Below are 19472 nucleotides of genomic sequence, written 5' to 3'. Positions count from 1 at the left end.
TTCATGTCTTTCAAGAAATCAACTGCAAACACAGCTACAGCAGAGTTTAATTGTGCAAAAGAAATGAATTACTGGTCGTCCATTGAGCTGCTTGTTGATCATCAGGCTTGCAAGCGGGTCGTAAATGTCCGTGTGTGTGATTTCCACAGTACACAAGAAACCTTCACACAAGGAGACAAGTTTTTTGTTGTCCCTTTGCTGTGGTACTCGGGTCTCTTGGGGGTGTAAATATCATGAACCTCCTGTCTTGGGGTTTTCTGTCATGTCCATGTTTTTTGAAGAATCTGAGAGGTAAAGAGTGAGGAGACGAACACAAGAGAATTGGCATCCAGAAGACTGACATTCAACTGTAAGTAAAACATTTACAGAGCTTGTGTTCTGTAGCTTTTTTCTTCACATTTGACATCTTATATTTACAACATATTTGTTAACAGCTATTGTTCTGCTATTTTAAAAAGACAGTTTAAATGTTGTCCTGCTGCCCGTGTGCAGAGACTTCCTGGAAAATCAAGATAACTAAAATGTCACATTCAAGCCCCAAATGTGCTCCACACTATTTCTGCGTTCAGATGCTCTGAGCTACAAAGAGCAATTGTTAGCATGTCAGTGTGGCCTGAGAAATGCTGCAGCCAGGGAGCAAAGATGAAAATCCATACAGTTTCACTGACTTTTTGCATTTTTTTTGCAACTGGTGTCCTTTGGAAATGTGGTCAAAGAGGTGATCTGATTGGATTTGATTAGCTTTAAGTTGCCTACAAGAGTACACGCTAAGTTGTTTGTTGTTTTTTGCGGGATGCACATTTGCTTGGCCAATCTAGAACAATCACCTGGTTGTCTTCAAACTGTTTCTGTGTATCTTTGGCCGTTTGCTTTGGCTCATTGTCTTACTGGACAACAAATCTCCCAAGTTGCAGTGCTTTTGCAGACCGCATCAGGCTGTCTACCATGATTTTATGTACTTTGCCCTTTCTCTTTACAATTCTTTCGGGACCTGCTGCTGAGAAGCCTCCATACTTCATGATGCTGCCACCACCATGCTTCATGGTGTATCTGTGATGATTTTGGTCTAATCACACCAAAGAGCCCTTCTTGGGAGACCCTTTCCTTTTTGTTGACTGCATCTAGTTTTTCCAAACTGAACTGCATTTTAATGACCCTTGAAACTACTGAACCCTGATGGGGTATCTGCCTAGCATTTCCCAAACACACCAATGGGTGTCCAGGGCTTTGCTGAAGCAGTGCATGTTCATCTGACCCAAAAATTGCAGATGGTACCACAGACAGCTTAAACACACAGAACTCGCTTCCCTTTGAAACTGTGACTGAGACAGCTATACTTGGAGGGGTTTAAAGGCCTCTGTGGATCGATCAGTTAGAGGCAGTAGTTCTCTGCTGACCAGAGCACACATGAATCTACAAACACCTGAGCAGCAACAACCTTCAGATAGTCTGACTTCTTGCAAACTGCATCAGGTTGTCCTTCATTATTTTTCTATACTTTGCTGCAATTATTTTGCCCACCTTCACAGTTCTTCTAGGGTCTGCTGCAGAGAAGCATACCTACATCCTGATGCTGCCACCACCATGCTTTGCAATGGTTTGTGATGACCGACTGTCCGCACATGCATGTGCAGACACTTGAGCAGCAATAACCTTAAGATGGACTAAATCAGGAAGTAGTGGCAGAGAAGGGGAGGCCACCCCTTCTACTGTCTATCTACTGCTTGTGCATGTAGACAACATTAATGCAGAGACTCAAAAGGAAGCATGAAGACAGTCTGGACCAGAGGTACTTGTTTGCTTCTTTTTTTCCGTTATTTGACACAAAGTGTTTTGCTATTTGAAACACTGGTGCTCACCTGTCTGATGGTTTCCGTGGATGCGCTGGACGTACAGGAGCAGCAGGAACAGGCAGAAGCCAATGAATGATGCTATTGTGCAACACAGCAGGAAGGAGTAACTGCCCTGACTGTGAATCACCTGCACAGACGGACACACAATCCACAATAATGAGACAGCAAGTTATACCATCCTGTGAGGCAAATACAATTATTTCAAAAGATGTAAGAAATGTGTAGAAATAAGCCTGAAAAACCAATGTAAAACACTGAATGTGGAAGCACTGTGTTTAAGTGAATCATGAATGTGATTAAAAGGTAACTCAGGAAGCTCCAGTAAACATTTACTTACTGATCCGACAAGCAGCTGCAGCAGCATCTCTCCTGTGCTGGCACTGGTCACCAGCACTGTTGTCGCACAACCTTAAACACACAACAGACGGACAAAAATAATCTACAACTAGATAAATGCTAAAATTCAAACAGAAATATATATGCATATTTCAAACACAATAAATTAACTGTACTGTAAAGCTCAAAACAGACAAAGACAAAATGTAGAAATACATATATTTTGTTTATTTCTCTGATTAATATTGATTTTACTCGTGGATTAATGATGCACTTTTGTTTATTCATTTCAATTTCACCTTTTTGCTTTTTATTTAACATTTATTTTATTTATAAATGTATGTAAGTCATTTTTTTAAACCTCCATGTGCAGTATTTGCCTTCCAAATGTAGGAATGTGTGTGTTACTTTACCTTTATATTCTAATATGTCCTCTGTGAAGGCCAGCATGGAGGGAAACACGCTGCTGATGCACAGACCCAAAACACAGGTACTGATGAACAGGAACACAGAGCTGGTGTAGAAAATCAACAGCAGACACTGGACCACTATGACCCCCACCTGAGAGAAAAGCACACACAGAGCACAAAACTGAACTTGAACAAAAGCATCCATTTATTTTGTTAACCCAAAAGTAACAGCAGTAGAATACAAGTTCGACCTTTGTGCGACTAGTCTGAGTGATCGGATGTAGACTGCAGGTGTAATCCTGCCATTCGACCACTTTTTCTTCTCCTTCTGCTATCTACATGTTGCTTGTTTGAATATCCTATCCATTATGGGAAGCAGCTTCCTCTGGGTCAGCAACCTGCAACACTGAAAGGTTTTGGCTCCAGTTTGCCTGTCCTGCTAGGTTTTTTTTTTTCAATGGTTTGTCCATTTTAATCACAGTGCTCATCTCCCTGCATGCAGATTCCACCAATTTTGAGAGATCGCCAAAGCTTCATGCTCTGCTCAGCCAAGACAGTTGTTTGGTTTAAGACAAATAAGTCAGTGTTTTTTTTTTATACCCTATAACAGGATGATTGTGAGACATATTACAGAATGGGCTGTCTAAATGACACTACCATTGATTTTTACTGATCAAATTACCGTTTGATTCCCACCATCCAGTGAAACATAAACTGGGGGTCATCAGAACCTAAAGCACCGGGCTGAGAATGTTCCTTCCAACACAGAGGGAAAGGGGAAGGAGCATTCTCACATCAGGAAAGCAGTGAGGATCTGTTGCTACCCCAACTGGGCCTTCATTAAATCCACAAAAAGATCTAGGAAGCACAATACCACAACAAACGGTGAAGAAAACAGGAGGAACAACATTGTTATTCCATACCTAGCTGGAGCATCTGAGAAGCTCAGGAGAATTTTCTCCAAACAGAACATCCCGGTGCATTTCAGACCCAGCAACACTCTACGAAAAACACTGGTTCGCCCCAAGGATAAAACACCAACACACAAGTGGAGCAATGTTGTGTATGTGGTCCAATGCAGCGAAGAGTTCACAGACTTGAACATAGAGGAGACTAAAGAACTGCTTCACAAGGCTCAACACAGGAGACCCAGCTCCTCAGGACAAGGCTCAGCAGTCCACCTGCATCTGAAGGATAGAGGACATTCCTTTGAGGACAGCAGTGTCCACATTTTGTACAGAGAAGAGATAGTTGGAGAGAGTAGTGAAGGAAGCCATCTATGTCAATTTGGAGCAGCCATCTTGAAATTGGGGCTGGGCCTGAATATCCGAATATTCGGTAGTTGTGGTGGTATTTTGAGATTCAAATACTCGGATCCGCCCTCCACCTCCTGCTGCATCACGCGAACCTATTAACCCAAACGTCACGCTTCACTTCGCCTAACCTAAACAGAAGACAAAAGCTGAAGATGGAGATATCCATGCTAATGCTATGCTAGTGCTGTCAGACTTCCCCCTCCACCCCTAGTTTGGTGGCCGCCGAGACAAATATTCGGATATTTGCCCTTAATTGGGCCTGAATATCTGGACCCCAGAAATTGCTATTTGGACCAGCCCTACTTTAAATAGAGGAGGGGTTTGTGACACCATTTATCAAACACCTATAATGCAGTGATTAGGTCTCTCCCCAGAAAGTTTTTCCATCATGTCGTTTCACTCCTGACTGGGCAGATTCACATCCTTTATTGTGTAAACTGGTATGCCCCATCACCATGATTGCTGTCCTTGTTGGTGGACCACCTGATTTTACAACAATCACACCTAGTGGCATGCGAGTCCTGTGACGTTATTGGGCCATTAGCCGTGTGACCTGGAGTGACTATATATTCTGATACCCCCCATTAATCAGTTAGAACTGAAGAAGCCTCTTGGATGAAGGTGAAATATCTTCAAAAGCCTAAAAGAGTAGTCCAGTTGAGTTCAAATGAAGCTCCTACTGCCATTGCACAGACAAAACGCAATCGGCTTTGGAACTGCTTGCTATTGAGACAGCAGCACTGAACCACAAGCTACCAAGGCCTTGTGATCCCAGCCTGTTTCCCAAGATGCTCAAATGCCAGGATTAAAACTTGGTCCTTTAATTACTTAATTAATGCTCTCCCAACTGAGCTACAGTGTCTTGTACTGAAGGGCCGTGACTACAGAGGCCAAGAGGGGCAAGAAACTGGAACATTTTCAAAAGACATATCACAATTTCAATATAATTTATGGTGGCCAACAAACACAAAACAGATTAGCATATAAAGCTTAATAATCTATAAAAGAACCATGGAGGGGATGTTGCAATGCCAGATTTAGAAGGTAACTCTTACTAGACAGTGCAAAGCTAAATGCAGCTTTGGAAAGCCTTGCTTAAGATTCACACCAGACAGTATTATCCAAGTGTTGAAACCCAGGACTGAAGCAGGAAACTTTAGATCTTTAATTTATTGTGCTTCCAGATGAGCTATTGTAACAGATGTATAAAACAGAGCTACCCACAGCTGACTGATAATGGTGTGAAGTAGGTGTGAATGAGAGTAATTAAAATGTGAAACTGAGCTAAACATTGATTGTAGCTTTAGTAGCCAGGCCAGGGTTTACATATCTCCAAGTTACCTGTTGTGTGATTTGAATGAGTGTGTAACAGAGACAGATGGAGTCCATACAACAGAAAAGCAGTTAAATGTCAGTGCTCTAATATGGGTTCTAAAAGTGCCTTAAATAAATGGTAAGCATGGCAGCATTTAGCTGAAAGATGTAAGTTTGTGTACTTAGACAATGAGCCTCCTCTTAGTGGTGCCACCTAATCTCATCATTTGCATCCACACCCAGTTCAAATATTTGGTTTGAATGGTTTGCATTAGCTTTTATTACTTCCACTAGAAAATGCTACTCAGTGCGACACACAAAGCCTGACGTTCACCTGTTGAGCTCGACTCTTGATGCCAACTACTGTGTTCTCTTTAGGGTGGATTTTTCTTTTTAAATATGGATTCATACCAGACTGAAGGTGAGCAGCCTGGGCGGTGTGTATCTGTAGGAGAGGTACATGGAAGCCAGTCTTCCTACTGTGATGGAGGCCCAGAAAACACTATTCAGACAACCGGCCGTCTTATGGCCCATCAGCAGAGGCGGCGACACGGCGTAGGTGTAGACGAAGCCAGCGTAGGAGCCCTGCAGGACGAGAAACCCAGACGTTTAGCAAGAGCAGAGACCTAGATGTTTGATAATCACTTTTGATAATGCTTTGCTGGTTTCAAAAACTTAAGTACACAGTAATGTTGCAAATATCTTCAGTGAATTGTATTGTGGCAAACGTTTTTTGTAGCCTATATTTGCCTACATTTTGACAAGCTGGTAGCAATATACACATGTCGAACCAGCTTGTGCAGTTCTTGTTTGTTTCTTTCTGCCTCAGATCACCAAGTGACCAGTTGGCTCTGCGGCTCCGCTGGTTGGGAAGCTAATGGGACTTAGCCACAATCCGCCGATGCTCTCGGAACTACGTCAGCCTATTCGTTGCGTTGATTGGTTGTACACCTACCCAATTGCTGCAGAGGGATTTGATAGACAACCTTTTAGCCCGCCTCCCTCCCTGTCAAGCTTCCCTAGACCCTTGTGCCGTCAGAAACATGGGATCTAGCATGGCTAGGCTAACCATAAGCCACTTCATCCATGTTTATGACTTGTCTGTTTACTTGGTAGAGATTTCTTTATCAAGATGTGTTTTAATTCATTTAACAATCACAACTTGTTCAAGAAAATCTGAAAAATTGAAAATGATCAGGCATGAACTTTTTCTAAAACTTGGTGAACTGAGGTGGAATTGCACATTAATTTACACAAAGCTATCACTGGAATCCTCTGATATGGAGGAAAACATGAAAATGTGTTGATTCTTAAGGGAGTCCAAGATTTTTTTTCTATGATTTCTAAGGAGAATTACGCATTTTTATTTATAGACATCACCCATGCTCAGGAAGAAAAAGTCACAGTGAAATCTTGCAAAAGGTGCAAATTTGAATTAGTTTTGACTCAACTTTTGGCTCTGAGAATGAGTGGTATTTTTGATGCAGCTTTCAGTCAGTCATAATGGGATTTTCAGTAATTAAATTGCTGACAGTGGCCCCTACCCCTCTTGAGACTCCTTGGCATGTACTATAGCGTGTGTGAGTGTAAAGTTGGGTGGGAAGCTCACTATAATTCCATCAGTGATGAAGAGGATAGCTCCGCCCAGAGTGTGGAGGATGAAGAAAGTAGCAGGGCGACCCCGGAGTTTGGAAGGGTGACAGCAGCTAAACACATTCCCGTGTTCTGCAGAGACAAGGAAACTCAAAGCTCTGTCATTTCATTCCGACAGAGAGGTCATGAGCGAGCAGAAACATGCAATACCTTGGTCACCGTCCTCAGCAGAGCTCGAACTGGACAGAGACTCCTTGTTGAGCAGGCGTGGACTGTTGTTGGAACAAGGCAGCAACCTCTCATGATACATCAATGCCAGCACTGCTGCTGGAACAGGGAGCTGCCAAGCACACATAAAGAGACTATTGTCCGCCAAGCGAGCAGGCAACACTTCCTGTCAGCTGATTCAGTTTGTGAAACCTCATGTCATAAAAGTGGAGTCCAGGCTGTCTTATCAGGTCAAACAGATCCTGCTCTGGAAGTTTATTGCTTTATCTAAGTGGAGACAACTGGTAGCTGTCTGAAGAAATGCAAACACTTCTGAGAAGGGTAAACTGCATGTCATTATGACATTTAACTTCATTTCTCATGTAAAATCGTTCAACACTGCATGGAAATTCCAGCCATTAGATACACAAATTACATGAGCTTAATCAACGTTTTTGCAGAATTATTTTTCTAGAAAGATTTACTTGAATAAGGTGAATCACTGTTGCTAAGTCTTGCTTTTTTCTTGTTGGCCTGCAGGTCCTAGAAGCCCTCAGCATCACCAGCTAATTACACATTATGCATTAATGCCACATTTAATTACACACTTTGCCTTTTTAAGTGCTACAATTTAAAGGTTACATTTGTTTGACTATATAAAAATTACTATTCTACTGCCGTACAAAGCCACAAAGCAGGAATTACAATGAAACAGGTGGAAAAAATGAGCTGCATTGCAAAGACACTCAGCTAAAACTGTATAAGCTGTGAAAGCAAAGTATAAATACTGTGCTTTGGCTTTTAGGGCACTAGACTGTAGTGTTATCAACAAATATGGCACATTTAGGAAAGACATGGACTCACATTGATGAGAGCCATGATCCAGAATGCGTACGACACATAGGTGACGATGACACCCTCGGTGTTCAGGGGATACTGGGAGATGTTGTGCAGTGCAGCTCCATGTCCGGCTAGAGTGCTGCGGAGATGCTGCAGGTCCGAGGATGAGTTGGCCGTCCAGTTGGCTCCCAGGACACAGTTATCATCTGACAGGAAAGGATCAGCAACCAGGGGGCTGACCAGAGCTCCCAGACCTATGAAGAAATGCAAAGCCTGGGGGCAGACAATGGATGTAGATTATGGAGTCTGGTGGCCTGAGGGCCTTACAAAGGTTAAAGATCATTGGGCTGGGTAGAAGTGCAAACTTGAGTGTATGATTTTTACGTGTATTTTAGCAAATAATTCTAATAATTTAGTTATTTGTCTTATACAAAAGGGAAACGCTGTAATTCTAGAATGAATATCTTTATTCATGTTATCTATTATGGGATAAAAGATCCAAAATATCTTAGAGGCAAGACAAATCAGATATGTATGCAACTATATCACTCATAAAGACAAACCTACAGAGAATTATTGCTTAAATGTGCAGCTCCCCCTTGCTTCACAAAGCTTCTTACTTAGTTTAAAGCTGCTTTAATCACTGCAGTACTTTCCAACAAAAGCACACGCTCGTTTGACAAACATGATCTTAATATTGAAGCAAATCCTGACGTGTTTGGACACAAGACAAAGGCAAAGGACACCAGATTAAACCAGACAATACAGTAAATCAAAATGACAAATAATCATCTTATAAACGTCATTACCAAGGACAAAGGACCCACTGTTCAAATGAAAATGTTGAAACTGTTACACTATGTTATTACAACAGGTTTGACAAGTTTTGTCACACACAGCACACACAAACAGTCACATCTCTCTGACCTGCAGGAAGACAGCTGAGTCCTTCTGGTACAGCTTCACCAGCTGCAGGTTGGCGACAGTGTCGATCACCCCCATGGCTATGCCAGCCAGCGCCATGGCAACGGACAGCAGTACCACATTGTGACATAGCGGTATGATGGAAAACACAAGTGAGATGAGGAGCGTGCAGGAGAAGAGGGCTGACAGGGAGGACAAGAGGCTGGAGAAGACAGAAATAATGCAACAACATCAGTATTATGCAGAATATTTAGACTGAAGCAATCTTCCACCTAGTTATGGAGTTCTGCAGGGTTCTGTGTTAGGACCGATACAATTTACTTTGTGCATGCTCCCATTAGGCAATACTAATAGGAATCACTGCATAAATTCCATTGTTATGCAGATGACACCAAGTTATATTTATCTGTGAAGCCAGATGACACTAATTATTTAGTCAAACTCCAGGCATGTCTTAATGACATAAAGATCTGGATAGCTTGTAATTTCTTCTTCTAAATTTAGACAAAACTGAAAATGTTGTTTTAGGACCTAAACACCTCAGAAACATACTATTTACCCAAATAGTTGGCTTTATCTTGCTTCTATAGTAAGGAAACTTTGAAGTGATTTATGTTCCAGGTATGTCCTTTAACACACATATAAAACAAGTCTCTAAGACGGCCTTCTTTCAGCTACATAATAATATAAAAATAAAGAACGTCTTGTCTCAAAGTGATGCTGAAATTCTAGTCCATGTATCTGTAACTTCTAGGCTGGACTATTGTAATTTGTTATTGTGGGGATGTCCCAATGATTCTCTTTAGGACGTCCAGCTGATACAAAATGCTGCAGTCAGAGTTCTGACAGGAACCAATAAGAGAGACCATATTTCTCCCATATTAGCTTCACTCTACTAAGCTCCATTGTATCTAAAAGACCTCATTGTAAGACATCATCCTAACAGACCCATTTGCTCTCAGACTGCAGCTTCACTTGTGGTTCCAGGAGTTTCCAGAAGTAGAATAGGAAGCAGAGCCTTCAATTATCAGCTCCTCTGGTGTGGAATCAGCTCCCAGTTTGGGTTTGGGAGGCAGACACCTTCTCTATTTTTAAGATTAGGTTTAAAACTTACCTATCTGATAAAACCTATAGTTAGAGCTGTCCAGGATCACCTGAACTGTCCCTTAGCTATGCTACTATAGATTTGGACTGCCAGTGGGCTCCCGTGATGCACTGGGCTCCTCTCCCCTACTCTTGTCTTTCTGTCTTCCATAATTATACACCATCATTGCTTGTCACTAACTTGATGTTTTCTCTCTTTGTAGTGTTTTGTTCTCTCTGTAGGTATCTCTGGATCTAGAGCTACACGTCTCTAATCTCCAGTCGCTGGCCTCACCAATCTCCAAAGTGTTTATTGTTCTTTAACATATTCTTTGCCTGTTCTCCATCTGCTATCCTGCACTCACCCTATTCCTAGAGAAGCCATAGTTGCCAATGATTAGGCTAAATACTACAACAATTCTGTAACTACACCCAGGTCAGCTAGAATGGGGGATTTCCAGCTTGTTCTTGTTTCAGTAAAGTCACCTTGATGCTCCTGTGTTCCACTAACTTTTATTTACCCATTAGTTTTATCACAGCCCTCCAGCCGTACAGCCTCATTACACTTCCACGCTGCCGTCACCTTGTATTCGTTTATTTGCTGCCAACTTTCCACTGTGGTTTTAACCTTGTCCCAGTTAATACTTAATAAACTATGAAGATACATTCACCAAGGACCTGTAGAAAAACATTCAGCTGATTGGCCACCTGTCAATAGTCAGCAGAGGGTGAAACCCAACTGTAAATACAATCAAAATGGTTCAGCCTTGCTGAGATTAGAACAGCTTACACATCAGATGTCTTTTAGTCATCCTGAATCTGTATCAATGGCATTTATTGGAGATTGATTTAACCTGTATGTAGTGTTGTGTTGTTGTTTTTTTATCACTTAGTGGTACGTGAGGCAAACTATTGAAAAACACATTGAAGTGTTTGAAAATGACACTGAATTAGTTTCAGATGGGATACAGGCATAAATCTGAGGCTCTTCATGTTCAAAGACACACAAGAGTGTTCAGGAAAGACCTAAATTTGAGAAAAAGCAAAGGAAAGGAAAATGAGCCAAAGGATCAGAGCAGCCTATCGGAAGAATCTTGACCAAAAACACTTTGAAGTTCTCTTGAGCATAGAAAGAAAATGTGGAAAATGTTGCCCCGAAGAGTTCTCTGAGTTTGTTTTACAGAGTGATAGGACCAAGCTGGAAAGGTTTGGAGCCACATATCACATATCAGGCCCAGAGGAATATAGGAAAAATTTGACTTTGTCTCAAAATAGGGTTATTTTGCTGTTGCAGGAACCACTTTACACTCATGTATGTTCAGTTATTTCCGACACAGACCTGAAACAATCCATCGTTGTTTGAATGCTGTTGATTTACCTGCCAAATTTAGAATTCAGTCCAACCGTCAAAGGTGTCGCTGTGGTCAGTAAATTCTTATTTTAAATCCATATTTTTGATCAGTCACATAATAATTAATACTGACATCAAATGTTCAGATTCCTCCAGCACTACTCAATAACAAACAAAATTTCTGTCAAATCCTGAACAAAAATTCCATCTTTCTTTTATAATGTAACTCCTTAGTTACATTTCATTGACTAAATACATGACCTAAATATTTTTATGAAGCTGTATTTATGCTGCCATGTGCAAAGTTTGGGCAGAGAATACAGTATACTATTTATTTGTATATAAATATTTTATTTCATTTTATGTTTTGGTCTAAAAAATTGTTGTGAAGTTGCCAGAGATGTTACATGTCCTCAATGTCAACAATAGCAGCTACTGTATAGATCTCCTGTAGATTTTTACACCCTCCAGAAAAACGCGGGCAAAAATCCTTGATTATGTGAATAAATATGCGGGGTTTTTATGGCATTTTATGCGGGGAAATTGCGGAAAGTTGCAAAGTATGTGAAAAGTTGCGAAATATGCAAAAAGATGCGAAATATGTAAGAACTGGGAAAAAAAGGTGATTCTTCTCCTACATCCTGTTACTAGGCTAACCAAACCTCAATTCATACCTGTTCTCTAAAAACAAGTCTTCACCCTCAAACATGGCTGTTTCAAAGTGAGGACCGGCCAAAATGTCCTCACTTTGTAAAAATGTCCTCACTTTGATAGTTAAATGCAGAAAATGGTACTCACAATGTAGCAAGTACAAGTACACACACACACACACACACACACACACACACACACACACACACACACACACACACACGCTGTTCTCTCTTTCGCTGTCTCATAACGGAGCCACACACTCTCATAACACTGGTCTCTGGCTGAAATATTAGTAGGTAAATGTGATCTTTGAGCATTCGCCATTGTTGTTTTTTGTCTTTGAGCGCCGCGCTCTGCATCAGCTCGTGCTTCTACTGTGTGTGTGAATGCACGAACTGATGATGTCAGGCCGGGCGTCACATAAAAACTCACTCACAACTCCATTTATATTGGTTATAGTTTTTTCATTTTATGCAGAAATTGTGAAATCAAGCGGGACCCGCATATTTCTCTTTTTTTTCATGGAAATGTGAGATTCTTGCGGGAATTATGCGCTGTTTTGCGGGGATTATGCGGCCTTTTGGGAAATAATTGACTCTCCTCAGCGGCAATTTGGTGATTAATGCGGGAATTCATGTGATCGCATAAGCACGTTTTACTGGAGGGTCAAGATTTTACTCTAATCTAGTTCACACTGAAGTTTTGCTAATTAAGACACTGTACCAACTTTACAGAACAATAATTATTTTTCAAATAACTTACAACAGATTGTTTTAAGTTTAGGTGAAAACAAAGGTAGCAACCAATCAGTCAAAAGAAAAACATAGAATATCTCTAAATGGGCTTATTTTTTACAGCCCCAGCAGATACAGTCCGCTTTCATTCATTTCGTTCTTGTAAGTGATTGACAGGTGTCATGTCCCCCCTCCATGATTTACTGATCATTTGGGCTAACTTCAGGCAGCCCACAGGCCACTGACTTTTGACCAATAGCACCGAGTTAACACAGCAGTGGCTTTCATTCATTTTGTTCTTGTAAGTGATTGACAGGTGTCATGTCCCGCCCCCGTGATTTACTGATCATTTGGGCTAACTTCAGGCAGCCCACAGGCCTTTGACGCAGCGAGAAAAGGTTAAGCTCGTGCTTTTTTTCTTTTTCAGTTTCATAGAGCCCACGAATTTTTGTCATTATTGTGCTTCTTGACGGAGCACTGTACAATGAGTCTTGAGAGGCAACTTGTAAAACTTTAGTAAAGCCTGTGTCCTCGACGACACTAATGGGTCTGCAGTTTGTTGCAATCCACCTAACAAAAAACATTTATTGGAAAAAACTCTTTAATGTCAAAGTGAAAACAGATTTCTATAAAGTAATGTTAATGAAAGAAAATTATATAAATGAAAATAATTGTTTGCATAATTAGTCTCCCCCTTCAAGTCAGTATTTAGTAGATGCACCTTTGGCTGCAATCACAGCAGTGAGTCTGTGTGGATAGGTCTCAGTCAGTCTTGCACATCTGCCCACTGCAATTTTGCTCCATTCTTCTTTGCAAAACTGCTCAAGCTCTGTCAGGTTGCGCGGGTATCGGGCATGAACAGCCCTTTTCAAGTCAAGCCACAAATTCTCTATAGGATTGAGGTCTGGGATTTGACTCGGCCACTCCAGAACATTTACCTGGTTCTTTTTTAACCATTCCTGTGTAGCTTTTGCAGTATGTTTAGGATCATTGTCTTGCTGGAAAATAAATCTTCTCCCAAGACGTAGTTCTCTTGCAGACTGAAAAAGATTGTCCCCCAGGATTTCAGTGTATTTTGCAGCATTCATTCTGCCCTCTATCTTTACAAGCCTTCCAGGTCCAGTTGCTGAGAAACATCCCCACAGCATGATGCTGCCACCACCATGCTTCACAGTGGGAATGGTGTGTTTTTGGTGATGTGCAGTGTTTGGTTTCCACCAAACATGGCGTCTTGTCTGATGGCCAAAAAGCTCAATTTTGGTCTCATCAGACCAAAGAATCTTCTTCCACTTGACCATGGAGTCTTCCACGTGCTTTTTGGCAAACTCTAGTCGAGATCTAATATGACTTTTCTTCAACAGTGGCTTTCTCATTGCCACTCTCCCATAAAGCTTTGACCGGTGAAGAACCCGGGCAGCAGTTGCTACATGCACAGTCTCTCCCATCTCAGCAGCTGAAGCTTGTAACTCCTTCAGAGTAGTTGTAGGGGTCTTGGTGGCTTCTCTCACTAGTCTCCTACTTGCACGGTCACTCAGTTTACGAGGGCGGCCTGATCTAGGCAGATTCACCCAAGTGCCATATTCCTTCCATTTCTTGATAATTGATTTCACTGAACTCCGGGGATGTTCAGTGCCTTGGAATTTTTTTGTCTTCATGGTGTAATGGTAGCCAGGAATACTGATCAACCACTCTCTGTTTTACAACTCAGTCACTTGAAACACACCCACACCACTCAGGTGATCTTCATTTCACTAATTGTGAGACTATTGGTAACAATTTGATGGACCTCTATTGAATTAGACCATTAAATTAACAAGGGAGTGAATAATTATGCAAACAATTATTTTCATTTATATAATTTTCTTTCATTAACATTACTTTATAGAAATCTGTTTTCATTTTGACATTAAAGAGTTTTTTCCAATAATTTTTTTGTGTTGAGAGCCAAATTTTATTGACCATGATTGATCTATGAAAGCAATAAAAGGGTAAACCATCAAAGGGGGTGAATACTTATGATAGGCACTGTATGCGCAGCCAGCGTCAATGCTGACATGAGCCAGTACAAAGACAAGATTACGGGATTGCTGTGAGAGTTTGAGAAACGATTTCAGGTCTTTAGCGAACTTGAGACAGAATTGGCAGTTTTCCGCTCACCATTCACAGTCGAAGCTTCTGATGTGCCCTCTGACATGCAACTTGAAATAATGGATTTGCAGTGTGATGTAGAACTGAAGGACAGATTTGCCTCTGTGGGCTTGGAAACATTTGATCAGCATCTCCTTCCAGGCTACCCTAAATTAACAGCACTGGCTGCAAAAATGTTGTGCACGTTTGGGACGACCTATCTTTGTGAGCAAGTTTTCTCAGTAATGAAGAATTAATAAAACTGCACACAAAGCTCACACATAAGCACTTAACTGACATGCTGAAGCTGGCTGCTGCTCAGGACATGATGCCTGATACTGATGCACTTTTGCAGGCTAAAAGATGTCAAATTTCAGGAGCAAATACGAAGCAAGAATAAATCCTGTAAAATGCTGCTTTAAACATTGTTGCCCTAGGAAAAAAAACATCTGCTAAACGAAAACTTGCTGCAGTAAATACTGTGAAATTCAGTGTTGGTCTTCAGATTCACTACAGAAGTGTTTGGTTCAGTGGAAAATTATTTCTAATGGATGAATCCATGTTATGTATGTAGTTTTTTATGTATATTTTATATATACATTTTATACATAAACAAGGCAGGTGACAACTTTACTTTCTTAACTGTCTGTATAAAATAGCTGCTACTTAAGATTTAAAGGTGTGCAAAGTTAATTTAGGTGTTCACAATTACTTTCCAGATGTGGAAAACAGACTTCAAAAAATTTCTGTCTTGATAAGCTTGATATTTTTTTTTAAATTCCAGGACTACGTTTTTAAGTTACCTGTGACTAAATATGTTGTGTCATTGTACAATCACTGTGATCAGTTGTAATGCACAATGCACACAAATAAATGTTAAACTGAGTCATAGTGTTGTTGAAATTGCACTAACTTTAATCTCTGGTTGTTTCTAATATAATTTTTAAAAGGACAGTTCATTACGTATAAAGATTTTTCTAATATACTTGTTCTCCTTTGCACTAAAACACTGGAAAAACTTAGACTTATTGTTACTTCTCGGTAATTATGCTATAAGTTTACTGGTCTGGCCCCTTTGAGATCAAATTTGGTCGTATGTGGCCCCTGGACCAAAATGAGTTTGACACCCCTGGTGTAGAATGTTAAAATTCTTAGTGGTATCAGTCCAGAGTGGGCTTTGTGAATTTATTTATTTATTTATTGTTTATTTAATAGGGACCAGTGTATACAATAAACATGTATAACACTATGACATTTATAGCCAGAGCTAATTTGCAAAGTCCGTCCCTAGAAGGGCTTTTACAGAAGAGAGAAAGAGAAAAACAAACAAAACAACAACAACAACATTAATACAAAAACAAATACATTTTGATCAATCTAAAAATGGTTGCAGACCTGATCCCCTTTTAAAACCCGCTTCAGTTCATTTTTAAAAGCCCCTAGATCTAGGTCTTGTTTCAGTTCGCGTGACAGAGAGTTCCACAGTTTAGCAACCTTAACAGAAAAAGCAGATCTTCCAAACACAGTGTCTCTCCTAGGCTCTTTCACATTCCCATTAAAGGCTCCGCGTGTTCTTGAGCCTGTTGCTCTAAGTGGAACAATGAACTGTCCAAGAACCTCAGGGGCTTGATTGTACAGACATTTATACATTAGTTTTAAATTACAGAAGTTTATAAAATTTTCAATACTAAGAAAGTGCAACCTCTGCAAAACTTCACAATGGTGGGTTCTAACAGATTTTCTAGCCAGTATTTTCAAGGCTCTATTACAGATCATTCTTACTGGACTAATTGCTGTGATCGTTGCCTGTGACCAGGAGGTTATACAATAACTGAGATGGGAAAAAATCATAGCATGCATAAACACATTTGCTGCTTGAAATGATAAACAGTCCCTTATGTGTTGAAAGGTGTACAGATTTGCCTTGGCTGTTCTTATTATCTTTTTAATATGACTTTCAAATGTTAAATGGGAGTCTAAAATCAGACCCAGATATTTTACTTCCTTTACTTGTTCAATGACTTGACCATTAATTGTCAGGTGCAGTTCCTCATATGGACGACATCTTGAGGAAAAGCAAACTGACACTGTTTTATTGACATTTAAGGTGAGCCCTGAATTTTGAAACCAAACTGACACAGCATCTAAATGACTCTGCAGCTGGGCAGTTATGGCTTCAACATTTTTACTGCTCACATAAACAACTGCATCGTCTGCATACATCTGGAAACCAGCACCGGGACAGATATTTGGTAAATCATTTATATACAGTGAGAAGAGAAGTGGACCAAGTATAGATCCCTGTGAGACTCCTGTATTTAGAGCTAAATAAGATGATTTTTCATTATTTATTATTACACATTGTTGTCTTTGCTGCAAATATGATTTAAACCATTGCAATGTTATTTCATCAAAGTTTAACCTAGATAATTTCTGTAGAAGTACATTGTGATTTAACAGATCGAAGGCCTTTTTTAAATCCAAAAAGACTGCTCCGACTGCTTCTCTTTTGTCAATTGCTAATTGAAGTTGTTCAATAAAATAGCAATTGGCAGTTTCGGTTGAATGTCGAGGCCGGAATCCAAACTGCAGAGGATGCAGTGTGTTGTTGCACTGTAAAAAGGACATTAATTGGTTTGCTACGATCTTCTCCAACACTTTAGAGAAGATCGGCAAAATGCTAATTGGTCTATAGTTAGAAACTTCATTTGCTTTTCCAGATTTAAATATGGGTATAACCCTTGATCGTTTCCAGTCATTTGGAAATTCTCCTTTTTTAAAGGAAAGATTAACCAAATGAGTTAGGGGTTTTACCAATATTTCTTTATTCCTCTTAAGAAGTGAAGCCTCAATATTAAAAAGATCTTTAGCATGGCTATTATTAATTGTTTCTATCACTCTCAGCACCTCTGATTCAGTTACTTCTTCAAGTAAAAACCTATTACTATTTTCATTTTTTAATTGCTGATAGTCTACCCTCAAGTCATGGGAGTTAGCCAATTCCTCAACGGATGAAACAAAATAATTATTAAATACCTGTGCTATCTGTGTACTATTATTTACAAGCTCATCTCCAATTTTAAGTTCATACATATTCACTTGCTTTCCTTTTGGTTTGACAATATTATTTATTGTTCTCCACATCATGGATGGATTTCCTCGAGCCTGCGTGATTGTGGAGACATAAAAATTACTTTTGGCGACTCTCATGTCTTTAAGCACACGATTTCTGAGACTTTTGTATATAATCCTGTCAGTATAGAGTTTACTTTTGATTGCCTTTTTTAAGGCTTGGTCTCTTTGTTTCATTAATTTTTTAACAGATTCACTAATCCAGGGTAGTATTTTCTGTTTACCATTTTTGCACTTCTTTAGAAACCTACCTACAACACTTTCTGTTTTATTCATAATTTGCCTGCAGCTACTATCCACATCGTCCCACACTAGGCTTTCCCAATTTATTTTTTGTAACTCATTATCTAATTTTGGGATATCCTTTTTGGGAATAATTATTGCGCTAACTTTAGATTTCTCAAATTTAGCAAAGCGTTTCTTGGATAATTTTCTTACTATAAGAGTCATGTTATGGTCAGACAATCCTGTTAGGAAGTTGTATGATTTTGAATGCGCTCCTCTTTATTTGTGAAAATTAAATCAATTTGTGTTTTACTTGTCTTAGCGATTCTTGTTGCTCCTTTTACTACTTGTGTAAAATCGTATTTAATCATCACATTTTTTAATTTTTTCTTTTTCTTTATGTCGAACCAATCCATGTTGTAATCACCCATTATAATTATTTCAGATTTAAGGGGCATTGCTTTCACTATTTTTTCTAAATCTTCACAGAATGTGAATGTGACATGTTTGAAGCTGCACAGAATAAATTAAGTAACCTCTGCTGTTCCACATGTTTCCAAGCTGTAATATATAAACATATTTAATTTGGTAAAATGATAAAGTATCAAACTGATCAAACAATATACCCAATGCACTAGAAAGTCAGGATATTAGATTGAATAATGATGTTTAGTAATATTCCGTGGTGTATATATACATACAGTAGACTGCTGTAACTATAAAGTTCCCATTACTACAGCTGCAGTTAGTCTTTATGTAAATATTGCAGGAACATTATGTAAATACCTTAAGATATGACAACACACCTCCCACACCCTGTCAGCTACATTAACACAGCGCAACAATAATTGTCACTAACCACACTCACGTTTTCTTGAAGAGGCCTCCCAAGCTGCTGCCCACCAGCAGGAAGAACTGCTGGGAGAAGAAGACCCAGGTGATCTGCTGCAGAGTGGACTGGGTCTGACACCTCAAGTCCAGGATGGTGGGTCCCAGGAAGGCGATGCACAGGCCGAAGCTGAAGAACACACTCCAGTAGGTGAGAGTCTGCTGCCAGTGGCGCTGAAACAGTGACCAGATCCGCTCATCCAGCAGTTTCATGTCTAAGTCCTGAGAGGCCTCACAGCTGCCAGCTGCTCATTTCTGTCACCCTCAGCTGAGCACAGAAAGTAAATAGTGTCCAAAAGTCCCTGAGCCTGACTGCTCCACTTTAGAGCCAGTTATCTTATTGACTGGCTGGAAGCTGATTGGCTGATGTCTGACTGTACCGCCCTCTTTTAGTTTTTCTCTCACAGCTGAGAGAACATAAGCTGCCTGTATCCTCCTCTGGCATTGTGATGAAGCATTTAGATTAATAATGTACATTTAGAGAA

General features: G+C 40.1%; 1 protein-coding gene across 1 annotated transcript; it reads right to left on the bottom strand.

The window, feature by feature from the left end:
- Positions 1-29: 29 nt before the first annotated feature.
- On the bottom strand, positions 30-19266 carry mfsd4aa (major facilitator superfamily domain containing 4Aa). The gene is made up of 10 exons (XM_022219933.2): positions 18968-19266; positions 8797-8995; positions 7894-8142; positions 7033-7162; positions 6839-6954; positions 5641-5814; positions 2603-2750; positions 2191-2261; positions 1860-1980; positions 30-284 (listed from the first exon to the last, which is right to left on the bottom strand). The coding sequence occupies exons 1-10, from the start codon at positions 19198-19200 to the stop codon at positions 232-234; spliced, it is 1494 nt and encodes a 497-aa protein (XP_022075625.2). The 5' UTR covers positions 19201-19266; the 3' UTR covers positions 30-231.
- Between the last annotated feature and the right edge of the window lie 206 nt (positions 19267-19472).

This window comes from Acanthochromis polyacanthus, chromosome 5 (genome assembly GCF_021347895.1).
Source record: "Acanthochromis polyacanthus isolate Apoly-LR-REF ecotype Palm Island chromosome 5, KAUST_Apoly_ChrSc, whole genome shotgun sequence".
In the NCBI taxonomy this organism is placed as follows: domain Eukaryota; kingdom Metazoa; phylum Chordata; class Actinopteri; family Pomacentridae; genus Acanthochromis; species Acanthochromis polyacanthus.
This window is presented reverse-complemented; position numbering and strand designations above follow the sequence as displayed.

Excerpts from the sequence above, each read along its gene's own strand:
- mfsd4aa (XM_022219933.2), bottom strand. The coding sequence starts at position 19,200 with ATGAAACTGCTGGATGAGCGGATCTGGTCACTGTTTCAGCGCCACTGG. Across the intron at positions 8,996-18,967 it reads GGAGGCCTCTTCAAGAAAAC|CCTCTTGTCCTCCCTGTCAG; the intron begins GTGAGTGTGGTT and ends TGTCTTCTCCAG. Across the intron at positions 2,262-2,602 it reads GGACATATTAGAATATAAAG|GTTGTGCGACAACAGTGCTG; the intron begins GTAAAGTAACAC and ends TGTGTGTTTAAG.